At 42.0% G+C, this 20,548-nt stretch overlaps 1 protein-coding gene across 2 annotated transcripts in view; it reads left to right on the forward strand.

Moving 5' to 3' along the window:
* The window catches only part of LOC135216048 (carnitine O-palmitoyltransferase 1, liver isoform-like), a 201,343-nt gene that overhangs the window by 82,798 nt on the left and 97,997 nt on the right, over positions 1-20,548 (forward strand). For both annotated transcript variants that reach the window (XM_064251017.1, XM_064251019.1), the window contains 3 exons: positions 1,725-1,881; positions 2,283-2,379; positions 15,517-15,656. In XM_064251017.1, coding sequence (XP_064107087.1) covers positions 1,725-1,881; positions 2,283-2,379; positions 15,517-15,656 — 394 coding nt within the window. The remainder of the gene's footprint in view (positions 1-1,724; positions 1,882-2,282; positions 2,380-15,516; positions 15,657-20,548) is intronic.

Genomic DNA, 20,548 nt, shown 5'->3' on the forward strand with positions numbered 1-20,548 from the left:
AGGCGTTTCATAGAGTTTTATATATGAAAATGTGCGCAATTTCATGTAGAATACAAAAAAAATAATTAAAGGTTGTAGCTTTTCTCATTTTAAAAATATTTGCATATAAAAAAATATATAAAAAATTTGACATTTGGTCAACTTTAACTCGTCTGAAATGGTCGAAAACTGAAATTGTAAGCTAAAACTCTTACAGTATAGTAATATTCAATCATTTATCTTCATTTAAAAAAAATTGGAAGTCTCTAGAACAATATTTTGATTTATGGTGAATTTTTGAAAAAACATTTTTTTACGTCCGCGCGTTACGAATTCATGCATCATTTTGTGATAATATTTTCTCAGTGTTGCTTTGATCGTTTTACAATGTGTTATATACTAAAACGATCGCAATTTAGTGTACAATACAACGAAAAAAAATCAACTCTTTAGCTTTAACCGTTTTGCTCACAGCTCGATTTAAATACAATTATATATGAAATTTTGTTTTCGTGCTATCATATATCGTATTATTTATTTATGATAATTATATTTTTTTTAATTTCTGATGGTTGCATGCTAAACTTCAGGCAATGACAAAAAAAGGAGCCAAAAATGAACTCTTAATCTTGAAAACTAATCATGCTGTGATTTTTTGAAAAAAAAAATTTTTTCCCGCTTCGGATCTCACTCCGAGACCCCCCCGGCATATGGGAGACGATTTTTATTATACCCCTTCGGTGTTAAAGGGTTAACCAGAAAACTCAAATGAGGTTCTGCGTTTATCCGTATACCGGTTTGGAATGTCTAGATCTCGAGTAGCACGTGGCTGGGTCTCTAAGCAAAAGCTCGGAATCCATTTAGCAAAAGGTAGCAAACGCTGATCATTTTTATTCATAAGACTGTAAGCAATTACTTTTTGCATAAGCTTCTGCTACCTTTTGCTACTCGAGCTTTTGCTTTTTATTACAAGCTTTTGCTTTAAGCAAATGCTTGATTTTTATTCATCAGGCTCATGGTGTACTGGCTATGGCACAGTCCAAGGTTGAGGAACAAGGTTTGCATTCAGAGTAACCTTTCCTTAGAAGGGTTGCCTACCAAGGCTAAAGGATCCTTTCAGTTGCCTGCCAAGGATAGATAGTCTCTCTACCTAACTAACACGGGCAGGGACATCACACCCTGACATGAATGTTGCAAGGAAAAAGCCACATTATCTAGCTACCCTGAGTTCATGCCAGTACCTTTGCCATGCATTTCCCACATTTTCCAACCAAAGCTAGTCAGTGTAGCAAATTCACATTTGCAGATAATAGTTTCACCAGCATTACAACTTTTCCTTAATAGATGTTGCCTCTGTGTGCTAAAGTGTTAGACTTGCCATCATATACTAGTGATATTTTACAATTTAATTTATATCATGCTATTTATATTATAATTATCAGATCATTTCATGACAAGGTATATCAAAGAACACTGGAATACCTAATTAGATGTAGTGTTTGATTTACATTACTCAATCTGATAAGCTGACTGAACTATTGAGTTGAATGATGTAGACAATTTAAAACCAAAATATGGTGCTAAGGAAGGGAATCCAGTGAGTGTAGATAATAAAAATAAAGGAGGCTGGTATTTATTAGAGAGCTGGAAACCCTTATGCTCTGAAGAAGAGTACAAACAGTACAAGCAAGCAGGATGCTGTAGATTTTAAAATAAAGGAGGCTAAAATTTGTAATTATTTTCAGGTAAATTATTAGAGGCCTTGAAACCCTTATGCTCTGAAGAAGAGTACAAACAGTACAAGCAGGATGCTGCAGATTTTGAGTCCACAATTGGCTGCAGGCTTCAGCGACTTTTGTATCTAAAGTCATGGTGGGCGCCCAACTATGTTTCAGACTGGTGGTAAGTCTTGACTTTCACCCTTGGTATATGAGATTCATTTAAATATTTATAATGATAAAATGTAATCACCATGTGATTCCTTTTTCTTTATATTTTAACCAGAAGCAACTACTGTTATGAAAATGACTAGGACACCTTTTGAATTTTTACATACTTCTCAACAATATAAGATACTGTACTGTATTAAGTAAAATTTTGCCATTCTAAGTTATCCATTTTCTAACTTTTACAAAGTGCTAGTAATATAATTCTTGTATGTATTGCATCCAAGCTTCCATGAATTGACAAAAAGCTTTTGTGAATCTTGTACTATAAAACTCTTATAATTATTGATTGCTGAGCATAAGCCTAAATTTGCAACTGCACTAATTATTGTAAACCTGTGATGTGAATGAAACCAGGGAGAAATATGTGTACTTGATGTCTCGACTGCCCCTGGTCATCAATTCAAACTACTATGCATTAGACCACTATACCTGGACACCTACAAACAGACAAGTAAGATGTGATTCCATTCTTTGTTTTTGTACCATGTGCAATACTAGAAACCTGACAGCATTTTACAGTGAATATTTATCTTCTGAGATTTGGTTTTCCCCCCTTTATCTCTTATTAGTGCCTGGCCTAATATTTTGTACCATGATTTGAATTTTCCCCCCTTTATTTCACTTAAGTGCCTGGCCTAATACTGTATTACGTTAGGCACTGATAGGAATTTTGATATAGCTTTGTGTAGTTGTTCTCCAGAGTGCAATGGGGTAACCAGTATTCTATTTGCTATTGATTCTGAAGATGCACAAGTTAATTTGAATTAATGATTTTCTGTATACTTTTTCAGTTTGAGATTTATATAACGTTATGCTTTATCAGTTTTTTCAGGACATCATGTGTATACTATTGTAGGCTCTAGTTATATGTATTGTTTTCAATGTTTGCATATGATTCAAATACATACTATCTATTATATAAACAAGTTTTTTAAAGATGGTTGCTGCTTCACCACTATTAATCTTGTAGAGAGTCTTCTCTATTTTTCTGATGACAGCTTTCTCTCTGTTGCTTAGACTGGCGAGCAACGCACCAGGGCTTGGTAAAATTCGGTTGAGTCATTTTGGTGTTTATTATTGCTTATACAATTCTCTCTCTCTCTCTCCAACACGACGTTTCGTCCAGATCCACAGGACATTATCCAGCGCTGACTGCTGAAGGATTGAATTCCAGTGGTGAGTCCTTCTCCTTATATCTTGATGTTGCAGGCTCTTGAGTACAGTCTGGAGAACCCCCCGGGGCAGGTTGAGTTTTCATTGGTTCCTGGGAAGGCGACTCATACGGCTTCCCTACTCAAGATCCCGCAACATCAGGATATAAGGAGGACTCTCCACTGGAATTCAGTCCCTCAGCAGTCATCGCTGGAAAATGTCCTGTAGATCTGGATGAAACATCGCGTTGGAGAGGGAGAGAAAGAGAATTTTATAAGCAATAATAAACATAAAAATGACTCAACCAAATTTTACCATACCCTTTGGTGCGTTGCTCCCCAGTCTAAGCAACAGAGAGAAAGCTGTCATAAGAAAAATAGAGAAGACTCTCTAAAAGATTATTAGTGCTGAAGCAGCAACTATTTTTAACAAAACTTCCCTAAGAGAGGGTCTCCTTCCGAAAGATATAAACAGTAACATTCTTAGCTAATTAAAGCAGGTATACAATCTTTATTTAGCTGCATTAACTGCGTAAAGGTTGTAGCAGTTTATCACCTTTGATTTGTGTAAATGTTACCAACAAAATACCTAGACAAACAAATCTTGGTCATTATTGCTATGTAATAGAATGTTCCTTAAGAGATGTGTACCATGTGGGTATTTATTGTTTTTGAGAACTATGAAATGCATGGAATCATTGAACCAAGAACTTACTTTTTTTTTATTACATTGCCAGATCTAAAATTTTTAGTGAGCTCTTGCTTATACAGTAATGTATGGGACTATCTTTAATGTTTGGCTATCTTTGAAGTGTGGTTTCCATGAATTCACCTCAGGTTTTAGTGCATTCGTTGCTGAAAGATTAAAAAAAAACATTGGTAGTCCTGCCATAGTATTTAAGTTTGTTCATGCCACTTACCTGACAGATATATATATAGCTGTATTTTCTGACGTCCGACAGAAATTTCAAAACTCGCGGCACACGCAGTGGGCGGCCAGGTGGTAGTACCCATTCCCGCCGCTGGGAGGCGGATATCAGGAACCATTCCCATTTTCTATTCATATTTTTTTCTGTCGCCGGTCGGTAAACAACTGTTTACAGACCTCTGCTCAGGATTTTTTGGAATTTGACTCGCTTTTAAGTATCTGATTGGTTTTTTGGTATTGAATTGGATTGTTGAATTGGCATGCGCGATAGTGGACCGTTTTTTTTATTTTGGATTGACTTTTCTATATTAGATATGTCTGGATCAAGTGCTGTGAGTTTCAGAGTGTGTGTGAGGGCTGATTGTAAGGTGAGGCTACCGAAAGCATCGGTAGACCCCCACACAGTATGTATGAGTTGTAGGGGGCATAATTGTTTGATTGATAATCGGTGCAATGAATGTGAGAAATTGACCGATGATGATTGGAGAGTATATGAGTCCTATCGCCTTAAATTGGAGCGCGATAGGATCAGGAGGTCTTCCTCCAGGAGTGGTTCTACCAAAGGTAAGGCTAACATCTCTCCTACATTAACACCTGTAAAATTTGCAACCCCTAAACCTGTGTTGCCTTCGGGCTCTGATTCTGTGTCAGGAGAAGCGAATGCTCTCTCTCTGATTTTGGAGTCTCTTCGCACTCTGGAGACCAAAGTGAAAGCCTTAGAAACTGGCTCGGTGCAAGTGTGTGATCGTGCCCACTAGTGTTGTGGAGGGGGCGTCAGATCGGCCCCATAATGCCTCTAGGCCTAGACCTTATCAGACTCCCAAGACTCAGGGAGTAGGTATGTCGAAAGCCGCAAGAGGGTTACGGGGGCTTCCCACCGATCTGGCGTCCCTTCGGCAGGCCTTGTAGCAAAGTCCCAGGCTGCCAAGGAGCGCGCACGAGCGCGCGTCCTGAAAGAGTGCTTTTCGTCCTCCGAAGCGTCCTCCCCGCGCAAGGGGTGGAGCGCTCGGAGAGACTCTCGTCCTCTGAAAAGGACGTTTCGTGCGGAGGACGCTTCACGTCCTCTTTCGCCACTTTCGTCGGAGGATGCGTATGACGCTTTTCCGCCTCAGAAAAGGGGTAAGATCTCCTCCGATGAGGACGCTGGGTTGCGTGCCACAGGCGCGTATAACCTGAGAAGCAGGTAGCTGTACCTGTGGAGAAGGAAGGAGGCGTCCCCTCGCCCCTCGTCTTCTCGCAGGATCAGTCCTGCTTCCTCTGTTCGTTCTTCCCGACGAAGAATATTCTTTTGTCCCTTCAGGACCAGCTATCCTCGCTTATGGCTCAGAGGACTCGCCCAGCAGCAGTCGAGCCTAAGCGGAGGAAGGACCTTAGACTGCCTGTCAAGAGGACGAAGCAGTCTCCTTCTCCCTCTCCTACTTCGTCTCGTTCGCCGATCGCTCCTCCTTCGGCGATTCGCCGATCTCGTTCGTCCTCTAGAAGGACGTTACGTCAGGACGCTTTGGAGGAGGACGCTCTGCACGACGTTCGACAGGACCCGCTCCGTCAGGACGCTAGGCAGGTCGCTAGGCGGGACGCTTGGCAGGCCGCTGGCAGGAAGTTCGGGCAGGACGCTTTCGTCAGGACGCTGTCAGGGCCACGCTCGTCAGGGGACGCTTGGCCGGACGTAGGCAGGACGTTCGTCAGGACGTCGCCAGGACGCTAGGGACAGGACGCTCGCCAGGACGCTCGCCAGGACGCTCGGCAGGACGCTTGGCAGGAAGCTCGCCAGGACGTTCAAGGCTCTTTTCAAGACGTTTTTGGGGATTCCGACCAAGAAGTCGTACCCCCAGACGCTAGTTTACGCGCACAGGCACGTATTCCAGCGAAAAGGTCTTCCCTTTCGTTTGAGAAAAGTAAGGACGCTTCTCTGGCAAGTGAGACGGCCGCGGATGGCGGTAAGGACGCTCGTCCTCGTCAGGACGCTCTAAACCATTCATCAAGTAGTAAGCGTCATAGAGAAGACAGCCGAAATAAGGCTGCCTCTAGCAAGGATAGGGGTCCTTTGATCAAGCCAAGACCCGACATTAGGACGCCCTCTCCGGACAGACGGTCTCCTCTTCCGTTTAGAGAAGAAGGAGAGCTGAGTAGTTCGGCTGACTCGGTTGAAGAGGAACCTTCTGCGGCCCCTTCAATCTCGGACTATAAAGTCCTAGTGCGGCTCTTGCGTGCTTCTTTCGAAGACAAGTTTCAGCCCGCAGCTCCCAAGTCTCCTCCTTCGCAGTTTTCTTCATCTAAAACTGGAAAAACCCGGAGTTTTGTAGAGATGAAAAACTTCTCTCTCCACGAAACGTGCCTTTAAGAAACTCCAAGATTGGATGATACGAAGGAGAGATCAAGGCAAGACGACCTTCGCCTTGCCGCCAGCTAGACTTAGCGGAAAAGGGGGCATTTGGTATAGAACCAAAGATGAAGTAGGAGTTCGTATCCCTTCTTCGGCTCAAGGAGATTTCTCCAGCCTAGTGGATTCGCAGAGGAGGTCTCTTTTACCCTCTGCTAAAGTAACCTGGACCTCTACGGAGACTGACCATCATTTGAAGGGTCTGCTCAGGACGCTGGAAGTGTTCAACTTCCTTGACTGGTGTTTGGGAGTTCTGGATCTGCAAGCGAGAAGCCCAGAATCTCTCAGTCTGGGGGAGCTGTCCAGCGTGTTAGCATGTATGGACAAAGCCGTCAGGGATGGTTCGGAGGAGATCGTATCTCATTTTGGAACGGCTTTATTAAAAAAGAGAGCTTTGCTGTGCAACTTCACAGCTCGTTCGGTAACTCCAGCTCAGAAAGCGGATTTGCTGTTTTCGCCTCTTTCGAACCATCTCTTCCCCCAGACTTTAGTAAAGGACCTGACAAACAGTTTGCAAGAGAAGGCAACTCAGGACCTTTTGGCCCAGTCTACAAGACGGTCAGCCGTACCTTCAACCTCTTCAGCTGCGGTTCGACCGCCGAAGAAAGTTAAGCCCTTTCGTGGGGCTCCCCCCTCGAGAGCAGCTCCTCGAGGGAGAGGGTTTTCACGAGGAAGAGCTTCCTTTAAGCCAAAGCCTTCCAAGTGAGAAGCATGTCCTTCAGACACCAGTCGGAGCCAGACTGAAGTTTTTTGCGGGAGCGTGGAGAGAGAGAGACACGGACTCTTGGTCCCTCAAGATCGTGGGGCGGGGAGCAGGGGTACAAGATCCCCTTTTTTTAGATCTTCCTCCTCTTTTCTCTACGACTCCCAGAGACCTTTCTCCATCCTATCAGGGAGAAAAGAAGAAAGTATTATTCGATCTCCTTCAGCAGATGATTGACAAAAGAGCGGTGGAACAAGTCGCGGACCTGGGGTCCCCAGGTTTTTACAACAGGATCTTCCTAGTACCGAAGCAGTCGTCAGGTTGGCGTCCAGTTCTAGATGTAAGCAGGCTCAATCTGTTCGTGCAAAAGACCAAATTCACGATGGAGACGCCTCATTCGGTTCTGGGAGCCTTGAGACCGGGCGACTGGATGGTGTCCTTAGACTTGCAGGACGCGTACTTTCACATCCCGATCCACCCTCTTTCAAGAAAGTATCTAAGGTTTGTCTTAGACAAAAAAGTGTGGCAGTTCAGAGCTATGTGTTTCGGACTGACCACGGCTCCAATGGTGTTCACTGTAGTAATGAAGAACGTACGAGGTGGCTACACTCTTCGGGAATAAGAGTTTCCCTGTACCTCGACGACTGGCTGATCAGAGCGTCGTCGAGAGAGAAGTGTCTGAAGGACTTGCAGTTCACTTTAGCCCTAGCGAAGTCCCTGGGACTTCTGGTCAACCTCGAAAAGTCGCATCTGACCCCAACACAGTCCATCGTGTATCTGGGGATTCAGATGGATTCAGTGGCTTTTCGAGCGTTTCCGTCCCAGGAACGTCAGCGGCTAGGCTTAGAAAAGATCTCAGCCTTTCTAAGGAAAGAGACTTGCTCGGCGAGGGAATGGATGAGTCTGCTGGGGACCATTTCCTCGCTGGAAAGGTTTGTTTCCTTGGGAAGACTGCACATCAGGCCTCTCCAATTTTTCCTTGCGGACGAGTGGAAGGCCAAGGACGATCTCAATGCCATATTGAGAATATCGCTTCCGATCAAGAACCATCTAAGATGGTGGTTGGACCTCAGAAGCTTCAGGAGGGCGTGTCCCTAAATCTTCTGAGCCCCGACCTAGTGTTGTTCTCCGACGCTTCCATCACGGGCTGGGGAGCAACACTAGGAGGGAAGGAAGTGTCAGGCTCCTGGAGAGGGGAACAGGTTAGCCTGGCATATAAATGTCAAAGAACTGGCAGCAGTATTTCGTTCTTGTCCCTGCAGTTCTTCGAAACGGAGTTTTGGAGAACAAGATTGTTCAGATAAACTCGGACAATACCACAGCACTCGCTTATTTAAAAAACCAGGGAGGAACACTCCAGAACGTTGTTTTCCCTAGCGAGAGAGATTCTGCTGTGGGCAAAGAGAAGAAATGTGACTATCCTGACGAGATTCATTGCAGGAGTGCAAAACGTCAGGGCAGCTCTTCTCAGTCGTCGGGAACAAGTCCTACCGACGGAATGGGACCTTGAACGAAGACGTTTTGTCGAGACCTTTGGACGTTGTGGGGACGTCCACTGGTCGACTTATTCGCGACGTCAAGGACCAAGAGACTTCCTCTTTACTGCTCCCCGGTCCTGGATCCAGAAGCAATCGCGGTAGACGCTTTGCTTTGGAATTGGACGGGTCTAGACTTGTACGCCTTCCCACCATTCAAGATTTTGGGGGAAGTCATGAGGAAGTTTGCGGCCTCAGAAGGGACAAGGTTTAACCCTGATCGCTCCGATGTGGCCAGCGAGAGAATGGTTCACAGAGGTCCATGTCTTCCTTGTAGACTTTCCAAGGACATTGCCCTGGAGGAAAGATCTACTCAAACAGCCCCACTTCGAAGGTTTCACCAAAACCTCCTCCGCTCTGGGTCTGACTGCGTTCAGACTATCGAAAAGTTGGCCAGAGCGAGAGGTTTTTCGAAAGCAGCTGCGAGAGCAATCTCACATGCAAGACGTGCTTCCACAAGAGCTGTTTACCAATCGAAGTGGGCTTCCTTCAGGGCATGGTGTAAAAAGGAGGAGTTTCCTCTTCCTCGACCTCTGTGAACCAAATAGCTGATTTTCTGCTCTTCCTCAGATGTGCAAAAATTAGCAGTCCCTACCATCAAGGGTGATATAAAAGCATGTTGTCAGCGGTTTTTAGGCACAGAGGCCTTGACCTGTCTGACAACAAGGACATTCATGACCTTTTAAAGTCTTTCGAGACCTCGAAGGTTCCTCAAATGAGACCTCCATCATGGAACCTTGGACATAGTCCTTAAATTCCTTATGTCAAGCCCTTTCGAACCGCTTCAGGCAGCGTCTCTTCGAAACCTGACAAGGAAGGCTCTTTTCCTAACTTCTCTTGCGACGGCTAAGAGAGTTAGTGAAATTCAAGCGTTTAACAAGTTAATGGGATTCAAAGGAGACAATGCTGTCTGCTCGTTGAACCCAACTTTCTTGGCGAAGAATGAAAATCCTTCGAACCCTTGGCCGAAGACTTTCGAGATCAAAGGTATGTCAAGTCTGGTGGGCCAAGAACCAGAGAGAGTCCTGTGCCCGGTCAGGGCTCTCAAGTTCTACGTGCATAGAACGAAAGAGGTAAGAGGTCCCTCAGGTAATCTCTGGTGCTCTGTGAAGAGACCAGAGTTACCTTTATCGAAGAATGCTGTTGCTTTCTTTCTAAGGGACATCATTCGGGAGGCTCATTCATCTTTCCAGAAGACTGATTTGAGTCTCTTACGAGTGAAAGCGCACGAAGTTCGAGCCGTCGCTACCTCTCTTGCCTTCCAAAAGAACATGTCAATCAAGGACATCCTTGATTGCACCTTTTGGAGGAGTAACTCCGTCTTCGCCTCACATTACCTAAGGGATGTGAGAACGATTTATGACGATTGTAATGCACGTGGGGGCCATACGTTTCTGCGGACACAGTATGGGGTCCGGAAGTAGCTCTTTCCCTATCCCTTAGTTAGGATTAGGTTAGTTTGTTGTTGTGTTTTTAGGTTGTGGTGAGTCTTATGTGAAGATCTCCCATCCTTTAGTTAGTTTTAAGGGGTTTTTTGTGAATAGTTGGTCAGGTGGTGGTCAGTTGCTTCGTTGCCCTCATTTGTATGGCCTCGATGATCTTGTCACGTTGAGGTCTCGTACCCGTTGACAGATCATCCAGAGCGCACCAGCACTACAGGTCTCCACCTGGCTGGCAACTCTGATTTAAGCAAAAGCAGCCTTAAAACCGTTTTTTTGACAGTAATCACATAGTCTACTTTGCAAACGGTGAGGAACCAAGATGTATATCATCTACTTAATTTAAGTTTCCTAAAAAATCCTATTCTGTCTCTTCCCACCATCCGAAGGTGGGATTCAGCTATATATATATCTGTCAGGTAAGTGGCATGAACAAAATGTTATTGTTATTATACAATTAAGTTTGTTCATACTTACCTGGCAGATATTTATAATTAAAGTGCCCGCCCTCCTCCCCTCAGGAGACAGAGGCATTAATAAAATATGAATAGAAAATGGGAATGGTTCCTGATATCCGCCTCCCAGCGGCGGGAATGGGTACTACCACCTGGCCACCCACTGCGTGTGCCGCGAGTTTTGAAATTTCTGTCGGACGTCAGAAAATACAGCTATATATATATCTGCCAGGTAAGTATGAACAAACTTAATTGTATAATAACAATAACGTATTAACATATGAACATAAATGTGTTTACACTTAATGGTGAGGATACCATGGGTTAGTTTGAATCAGTCTTAAACAAGTCAGCTATTATACATATGATTACCCCAGATCATAGTAACTCTACCCTGACAAATTTCTTGAGGATATCAATCAGGATTCATTTGATAATAAATGGCCTAGATTTGTGCTGGTTCTTTTAAGTATTCTCTAAATTAGATTATTCAGGTTAAAAGCAGAACTTTTGCCTACACAGACAAATGATAATTATGTAAAGAAAATTAAAACAAAAGTTCTTGGGTCAGGAACATTTTCATCAATAGTCATTGACCATTAATCCCCATGAAATCATCAGTGTAGTTAGTAAATTTAAATATAATTTTTTATACTATGCATAAAAATTTGCAAATAGAATACCAGTGAATGGCTTAAATAATACAATGCTATTTGCAGTTTGGATTAAACTTCTTGTTCCAAATTAGCTATATCTTTTATGATAAATTCTTTAACTATTAATAATCTGATTTTCACTGAAGAATTGGACCACTACAGAAAAGTATAATTTTCACTTGCTCGGGAAGTGCTTCCAGAGATCTCAAGTCCTCTTTGCTGAAAATTCTATTGTAGAACAAGTCAAATACTTATTTCATAATGTATGTAAATTGTTCAAAACTTAGGAAATGTGCCGTGTCCCCTCTTATAAGTAGAGGAGAGAGGTTAATGTAGCTGAACAACCGATTGAATGAAGGAAAGAGAATAGATAAGTATGGTGTAAAATAGTGTAGAAGTTTTATACTGAGGGATGCTACAAAGGAACTTGTGTATATTGTACGGTAAACATGTAATGAATGTATAGCACTGTTCCTTCAGAGGGGTTGCCTTTGGAGGGATGTCAGAACTGAAACCCGTTATTTTGTGTGAATGACTAAAAAAATAGGGAGTAGTGGATCTACAGTGACAGTAAAATAGATTAATCATTTAGGATTATGCCTTCACATAAACAAAAGTGTCTAGATGAAATAATTTAGTTTCATTTTGGGGGAGTATGTCATATTTATGTTGCTCATGTGCTGCATATTACATGCTACCTCATAGGGACCATTCTGTGAATGTAGAAATATATTTTACATCTAATTACCAATTATGAGTGACAGGTTCTGACACAAATTCCTTTAAAGAAATTTTGATGATTTCTAAATATTTTCTGTTTATCCAGTAATAAAATATTCCAATTTTAATATGCTAGAAAATATATTTTTTACACTTCGGAACAACTTCTCTGTTCATTGAGAGTGCAGAATTTTAAATAGTGTTATTAATAAAATATATTATTAATAATTGAGTACTATAATACAGTGGTACCTCAGGATACGAAATTAATCCGTTCTGAGGCGGCCTTTGTAACCTGAGCTTTTCGTATCTTGAACCTCATTTTACACGTAAATTGCCTAATTCATTCCAAGCCCTACAAAAACACCCCAGTAAATTTTATAATAAAGCTAAATTGACCAATAAACAATGAAATACAACAATTTGGACCATTCAATACCTAATTTACTACATACTACTAATACAGGCGTTCCCGGGTTACGACGGGGGTTCCATTCTTGAGACGTGTCGTAAGCCGGAAATCGTCGTAAGCCGGAACATCGTCAAAAATCCTAAGAAAACCTTACTTTTAATGCTTTGGGTCCATTGAATTGCATTTTTGGTGTCATATTTCATCTGCCAGATGAGCGTTGTAGGTGTCGTAACCCTGGAACATGCATCGTAACCCTGGAAGTAATGTCTGATGAATATAATTAACAAGCGTCGTAACCTCGGAACGTCGTAAGCCGAGACCGTTGTAACCCGGGGACTGCCTGTACTACATGGTACCTGTAAATAGTGTATATTAGTGTATACATGGTATACAAGAAGTACTGTACGTACATATGTACGTATGTAGTAAAATGTAGAACCTTACCTTTTGAGTGAGGCTATCTCCGAAAATGGCGACAGAGGAGGAGGACAAACGGCAGAAAACTTGTACGTACGTACAGTTAACTTTACGGAAGACATTAAAAAATGTCAGGAAACATTCAGACTAAATTTTACGAAACACATTAACAAATGGCAGCAAACATTAACGCTTAACTTTGAAAAAACTGAAAATTCATACATTTTTTGTTTTGTTTTTTTACAAAATTTCAATTTCATCACCACTTTCAACTTTGTTTTTTCGTATCACTTGAATCTTCCTGTTTGCTTACTAAAGGCCTCTTTAAAAAATAACTATCCCAGGAAGATTGTTTCTGTCTGCTTTTGACAATGTTCCTGAAACGACTCAGGCAAACGTCATCGAACTGCGCAAGCATACGACCTGTGTAAGCCTTCTCGGGGTGTCTTTTCTACAAATTATTGCACCTTATGAAAAGCAGCTAGAGCATCCTTAATTTATGCCGTTGTCATAGGGTCCTCCTCGTCCTCGCCGCTGCTAGAGAACTCTTCTTGAACGACGTTATGTTGCATGGCCTCCAACTCCTTCAGGTCATCTGACGTAAGCTCCTCTTGGTGCTCCTCGAGAAGGTCATTGATGTCGTCCTCATCGACGACCAGCCCCATGGACTTGCCGAGTGCAACGATCTCATCAAGATCTGGTTGCGAAACTGTTCTGAATCTGCACCAGCTTCGCCCACGTCGAATCCCTCGAAGTCCCGGGTGAATACGGCATCAGGCCAGAGTTTCCTCCACAAAGAATTCAAAGTTCGCCTGGAAACCTCCTGCCAAGCTTCATTGATGAGTCGGATGCATATTACGATATCGAAATGCTCCTTCCAAAATTCATGCAAGGTGAGGTTTGTGGTATCAGTGATGTCAAAACATCTCTTGAAAATAAAGGCTTCGGCCGCTTTCGTGTCCGAGCTGGCCGCCTCCCCATGCCGCACCACCGAATGGATGCCAGTCCGTTTCCGGAATTTTTCAAACCACCCATGAGCAGCCTTGAAGTCTGGAGTTGGCATCAATGTCCCTTCTCCTCCGTCGTCTTCGGCCTGGGCAATCAAATCACTGAAAATAGCACTGGCCTTGTGGGAGATTGCCGTCTCGGTTATCGTATCGCCAGCAATTTCTTTGTCTTTTATCCAGACAAGAAGCAGCCTCTCCATCTCGTCGTGCACGTGGCTCCTCTTGTTAGACAAAATAGTCACGCCCTTGGAAGGTGTAGCTGCTTTGATGGCTTCCTTCTGCTTAAGGATGGTGCCTATCGTCGACGGATTTCGGCCGTATTCCTTAGCGATCACACTCAGCCGCATGCCAGCTTCATACTTTTTAATTATCTCCATCGTCTTCTCCATAGAAACCATCCTCTTCTTTCCGGGAACTTCAGCAACTTTCTTGGGACCCATGACTATGTATACTGTACGTAATTAAGTTATGTAGTATATGCACTAAAGTTCTCACACAACACGATAAAGTAGTAGTACAACGAAATCACTAACATGAATTTACATTAATAAACGAAATCGTATAGAACGAACGAATTCTGTGTGCGCACACAAACACTGGTGTGAAGCAGTGGGTGAAGGATGCCTTTACGTAGAGCACGATGGGAGAGATGCTGACCAATAGGAGAGCAGGATCTTATGGCGGTGACTAGCATCAGGAACTAATGGGAGAGTGGGAGGATGGTGGCGAGTCTACTCAGTTGGCGGCGCTCAAGTTTTAAAATTGTTATCGGTGGTCCGAGCGAATCTCGGGACTTTACAGCAACAACCTTCCATAACCTGAACTATTTTCATATGTAGTGCCAAAAAAATCTTCGTATTTGCTTTCGTAACTTGAATTTTTCGTAAGCTGGGACTTTCGTATGTTGAGGTACCACTGTACTAAATCATTAACTGAGTAATATGATAATAAGCCATTAAGTATAATATTTCTGCTATTTGAAACTAAACTCTGCAATTTCACCTATAAAAAATATCAGTTTTAAGTAGAACAATACAGTATATATAGTTTTTGCATATTTTCTTAGTGGTAAATTCTGTTACTTTAGTTACTGGTATCTCGGCAAATAAACTTCAGTGAACATTTAGACGTGGTGCTTTTGTTATATTAATGTTATGTTGTGAATCCTGTACCATCAGAAATATTCAGTATGACTGGAAAAAGCTGAGATGTGTTGAAACAAAGGTTTGCTTTCTTCTGAGTGCCATTTTGAGCTTATGACCCCTATTTCCTGTACCCCATACAGGGTATGGGGTACAGCTATTTTCCCCAAAATATTTTGTATTTTGTTTATATGAAGATTTTCTCTTCTCAGACAGTAGTTTTGTTGTTTTGGTACCAGAAAAAAATATTTTCATATTTATGATTGTTTCTGTTTAGATTAGGAATTGTTTTCTAATATAAGTTATAGAATATTAATGGGAAAGCTTTTGGAGCTGACATTTTCATCTTTGTGTTGCTTAGTATAGTGCTCCTGTTGTGTAGGAAAGTATCAGGAAAGATATTAAATTCAAAGTTGTTAATTGAAGTTCCTTATGTTGTGACATATTTGAAAGATAGTAATTCGATATTTCTCAAATGAATTTGAGCTTGTCAAAACTATGTGCTTGGAATTAAAAGTTTACTGGGAACTTGGCTTACAGGAAAAGAAACTGATTATTGTCTCTTTTTATCTTGTAATATTTTATAAATGCTTTTTAATTTAAAAAGCATACCTGTATAATAAAAAAAGACATATTTGTACAGATATCAAGAGCAGCAAACGTTGTGAATTCAGTTTTACAAATCAAACGTCAGATTGATAGAGAAGAGCTTCAGCCCCTTCTGCTTCGCAATACAATTCCTGTCTGCATGGCTCAGTATGAACGACTTTTTTCTACTGTCAGGTAACATGTTCATAGAAACACCGTATTTTTTGTTATTTTATATTTAGAACTATCCTCCTTACTGTGAAATGCTTACAGTACTAGTTTCATATACCAAACCTCAAAGAAATTATTTAAAATGATCTTTAACAAACAGATGTTTTCCCTATAGATGATATAGTATGGATTTTCTACCACAACCCATTTTCCTCCTTTTTTTCATTATATTTTATCACCATTGCACAGTCAGTTTTTATACAAAATGTTCATGCTTTAATTAAGTGCTCTATTACCTCTGCAAAATTAAATAACGCTAAACGGACTTATTTCACGGAGCGACACGGCCGAGCCCAGAAATAGATTTTTCCTACGTCAAAATCCCTTTTTTAATTAGTATACAGTTTTCCATGTAAGAAAATGGAGGGGACTTTGATCAGGTGTGTCCTTATAACATTCATGATTAGTGTGTGGAGGTAAGATCATATGAATGGGCTCAGATCTCAAAGATTAAGATGGTTTTGACATATGATGAAAAGGAAAAGACTGAATAGAGCTCATTTTCCGCCTTGATCCATAAAGGAAAAACTAACATAAATGTTGAAGATGATGATGATGGGGTTGCCTTCTCTTCATGCATAGAGATTATACAGAAAAGACTTAGAAAGAAAAGCTGTTCAGACATTACAGTGCCATACAGGACTTTAGCAACTAACCTTTACTACGGAAAGTGGGCCAAGTTTGATGGTTGGTGTAATGCAAAGGATACAGAATTGGATTTTTTTCCTCTTCATATGCAGAAGTAGTGATCTTTAACTGCAATTAAAGGATACTGAGTGGCTTTTTCTTGTCTTCGTTCATGATGGTCTGGATTTGAGTGCCAAGTTGGTCATGTCAGAATTGACTGGGCATGTTGGCCTTGTTGTAGAGGAGCCAGGTACAGTCCTCATATGAACCCCTCTTGAATCATTTTTACTCTTTGACCATCAAATTGGTTTTTCTTCTAGCTCTTATCTCTGCAGAACGTCTCTTTTAGGTCTGTTCCTCACCTGGAAATTTAACCAACTTGGAAGAACTGGTGATCTATAGCTCATTCTTCTCCCTGAATTTTGTTGCCAATAGTACAGTCTTGTAGTGCACCAGCTCTAAACACTTACTCCTTTTGCCATCCCTGCTTTGCCTAATACTTTTTCTCCTGGTAGGACCTTTTTCATCCCATTATGGCTGTTAGAGTATATCTGCAGTGAACTTGGAAATTTCACTCCTTCAAGATTTTCTCTTCACATAGCTCATAGGAAGAAACTAATTTTAGAGAGTAAGAACTCTTTGTAGCTCTATTTAGTGATTACTGGTAATTACTTTTATTTGTCAGATTTGATTTATCACTGTTAAATGCAAGAGCATGTGTCTGCCTTTAAACATGATTTGGAGAATACCCCCATGTGCCATTTTACTTTCAATAAATTTATTTTACTTTCAATGGATTTTTTTGAAAAATATATCTAATAAGAATTGGGATGGTTTCTCACTGAATCCAATTGTCTTAGTAGGTCTTGTGGTACCAATTGGTAGCTAACATTTATCCTCATCTTGAATTCCAAAAGTTTTCATCGGCACTCTTATGAGTGCTGGAGATGGGGTAATTTTCATCATACATACTTCATGTTGTTGGTGAGCCCCTATCACACCTTCATGCTCACTGTTTGCAAGATACCAATATTTTACATGCACATTACAGTGACGTCTTGAATTCATGAGGATTTACCTCTCTTATCTTCAAGACCCGCTAATCCTGCAAGTCTATGGCTCTGACACTGATATTATTGCTATTTAGTTCTCCACCTAAATGGTAATAATATATGATGACAGACCAGTGTGATTACATTAAGGCAGTGTTTTCTATCTCACAGAGGATTTTTCATATTACAGTATTACAAACTCATTAGCCATAATCGATTTATGGACAGTAGTTCTAAACATTTCTTTGAAAACAGATCTTCAAACACATTTCTTTGAAAATAAAAACTTCAAAGTGCATTCACTTTGAAAGTGTTTTACTTAGAAAATCAAAACATTGAAAAGTTGTTTTCATGCACTTTCATCGAATATAAGATTGACCAATAGTGCGTAAATGTTTTTTTTTTTTTCAGATGATATTAATATAAGATATAATAATAATTTTAATAATAATAAAAGGTTGTTCATACGCTAACAAACCTTCGGTCTTACGTACGTATGGCTGCCACGCCCTATGACCATTCATAGACATTTGGAGCCATTGTTGAGGTAAGTGATGTGCCGAGTGTTACAGTGGGTCCGTCTCGGAGGCCGACGCTTGGACCCAGCCCAGACAGGTTAGTAGGGGTTTCGGACTGTTTGGCTGCTAACCCTTCTGTTAATTTTGGCAAAGAAGGCGCATTAGAAGAGCCTACACACCCTTCTCGTCATCAGTTCCCGGTGCCAGAGCAGGAGGAGGGAGACACGTAGGAGTGTCTGTCTTCCTTTTCAGAAGTTGTTGATGTCATTCTTGGGTTCAACAATTTGGATAGTAGGACTCAGGCTCGGTCGTCTTACACTCCTTCTTGCTCGGAAGCCTTGGTGGGAGCTACTCAGGACCCCAAATCATCTCTTCAGCTGCCTTTGTCAGGGCACGTTCAGTCGGTCTTGCAGAAGGTTAACGCCTCTGTTTCTGACCGGGATGGTTCACTTCACTCTAGGGGCTCTACCAAACTACTACCACCGCCTCTCACGAGACATAGGAAGTACTATGTTATGAGCTCTGCATTTTTGTTGTCACGCCACCCTAACCCAGACGTCATTCACCTGAAGCGGGGTTTGACTGTGGAACAGGTGAGGTCAGTGGCTCCATCCTTGTCTCCACAAGATGCCTCAGCTTTGGAATCTACAGCGGCCTCCATGTTGCAGACGGTTTCATGGCTGGACCTCTGGTCTGTGGTGATTGCCAAGATAGCTTCTGACAGGTCCCCTGAAGGGCTGGTGAGTGCCGCCTCGCTTGCTAGTCTATTGCAGTCCGGGGGCAAGACTTTTTCATATTTGGCTCGCCTCAGTGCCAATTTATGGGCAAATCTTCTGATTAGGAGGGATGTGGCATTGTCTAGGATGGAGAGATCGCTCGACACCGAGTCTTTGCTGGCATTGAGGACGGTGATCTGTTGGAGTCACAATTTTTGTTTCCACGGACAAAACTCGAAGATGCGATAGACCGGCGCCAGGCTGACACCAAGGACCGACTGGTGCACCAGGCTGTGTCTAAGTCAGAGTCTCGCCCTCAGAGACGTCCGGCTCCTCCTCCTCCCCCGGTCCAGCAGCAGTCGAGGAGATCGTCGCCTGGTAGGCCATCAAGGACCTCGAGTTCGGCAGGGCCTTCCCATTCAACACAGCCTAAGTCTCAAGATCAACGTCCCTTTCGCTTTCGTTCCTTTAAACCAAGAAAGGGCCCCAGGGGCAGAGATAAAGGGGGTCGTCGGTAGGTTAGGCGCCTCCCTTCTCCTGTGCCATGGGTGGGGGGTTGCCTGGCTGGCCATTGGGCCAAGTGGCAGAGTTGCAGGGCGGAGAAGTGGGTGGTAGATGTCCTTCGGGTGGGATACCTGTTGCCATTCGACTTCTCTCCTCCTCTGTCGGATGAATGAATGAGTGAATTGGCTGGTCTTCTTTCTCTTGTACCTCTCCTTCTTCCTTCGGGCGGTTTAAGGAATAGACACTTCATTTGATGGACTGGTCTGATACAGGTGAGTGAGGTAGTCATACTGGTAGTGTGGGGTTGTGCAACATACAATATCTTACCCACTATTTGGTAGCATAGGCTCCACTCCTGGGCAAGGAGGAGTCGGGAGCAATACAAACCCTAGTGTCTTGGTTTGTTATTGGACAGTCAAAGTTTCTCTTTGGTTCCCTATACAATGGTTATCCCCTATATCATTGTACGTCACTTAGGTTCAGAGTGGTTAGATATTAGTTTATCTAGCTCCTCAGTGGGCTTCAGTCCCTCTCTAAGAACTATTTCTTTTGAGAGCTGGACTGGTGGGTAGGCCCCCATCTGGTCTAGGATGTCTTATACCTCCCTCCAAGTATGAGTCTATTCTCTTGTTAAGACCAAAGGTTTGTTTGTGTATGAACAAATGACAAATTTTCTAAGACAATTTGTATTTTTCATAGCTACAAACCTGAGGTCTTAACAATAGAATAATTTCTAGTGCCTAGCTGGATCCGATTAAAAGCAGATGAAAGCAAGGAATCTTGTGATATCTGGCAACACATGCGTAGATCGGGTGAAGAGTGGTCAAGGACCGCTCATCTATGCCAGTCTTTCCCAACTCAGGATGACTTAACAAATAGAGGGGCGGCTAGAGGTGGGCAGTATAACGTTAAGACCTCAGGTTTGTAGCTATGAAAAATACAAATTGTCTTAGAAAATTTGTCATTTTAATAAAACCAGTATGGAGTATCAAGAACAATTATTAAAATGTAAACTAATTTCCATGATAACTTGTATTAAAATATGAAATTATTGGTATTTTTTGTTCTTAGTTTATTTTTTTGGGGCATCTGAGGTTGTATGCAATCCCACGCAAATAGTATAATATATATTGGCTGAATCGTCGAAAGAGGTGACAAGGTTCCTCAGACGTGCAACACTAGCTTTATACTTTTTTAAATCTTTCTAAACTCATAACTGCTATTTATTCTTTCTAAGTATATTCTGTTCAAAGCTTGTTCTCTTTTCAAAGCACTTAGAAATTTTTTTCTGTAGTTGGATGGTAAGAAGAAACTTGCTACATAAATCCTCTATGCCATCCTTGCTTCATGAGGAATAATATTGTGATCAATGAGCATATCAAAGCCTTTGACAACTTTCATCGGTGGCAGAAATGTGAGAGCTGAAAGCATGCAGATGT

The sequence above is a fragment of the Macrobrachium nipponense genome, chromosome 6 (genome assembly GCF_015104395.2).
Source record: "Macrobrachium nipponense isolate FS-2020 chromosome 6, ASM1510439v2, whole genome shotgun sequence".
Classification (NCBI taxonomy): Eukaryota; Metazoa; Arthropoda; class Malacostraca; order Decapoda; family Palaemonidae; genus Macrobrachium; species Macrobrachium nipponense.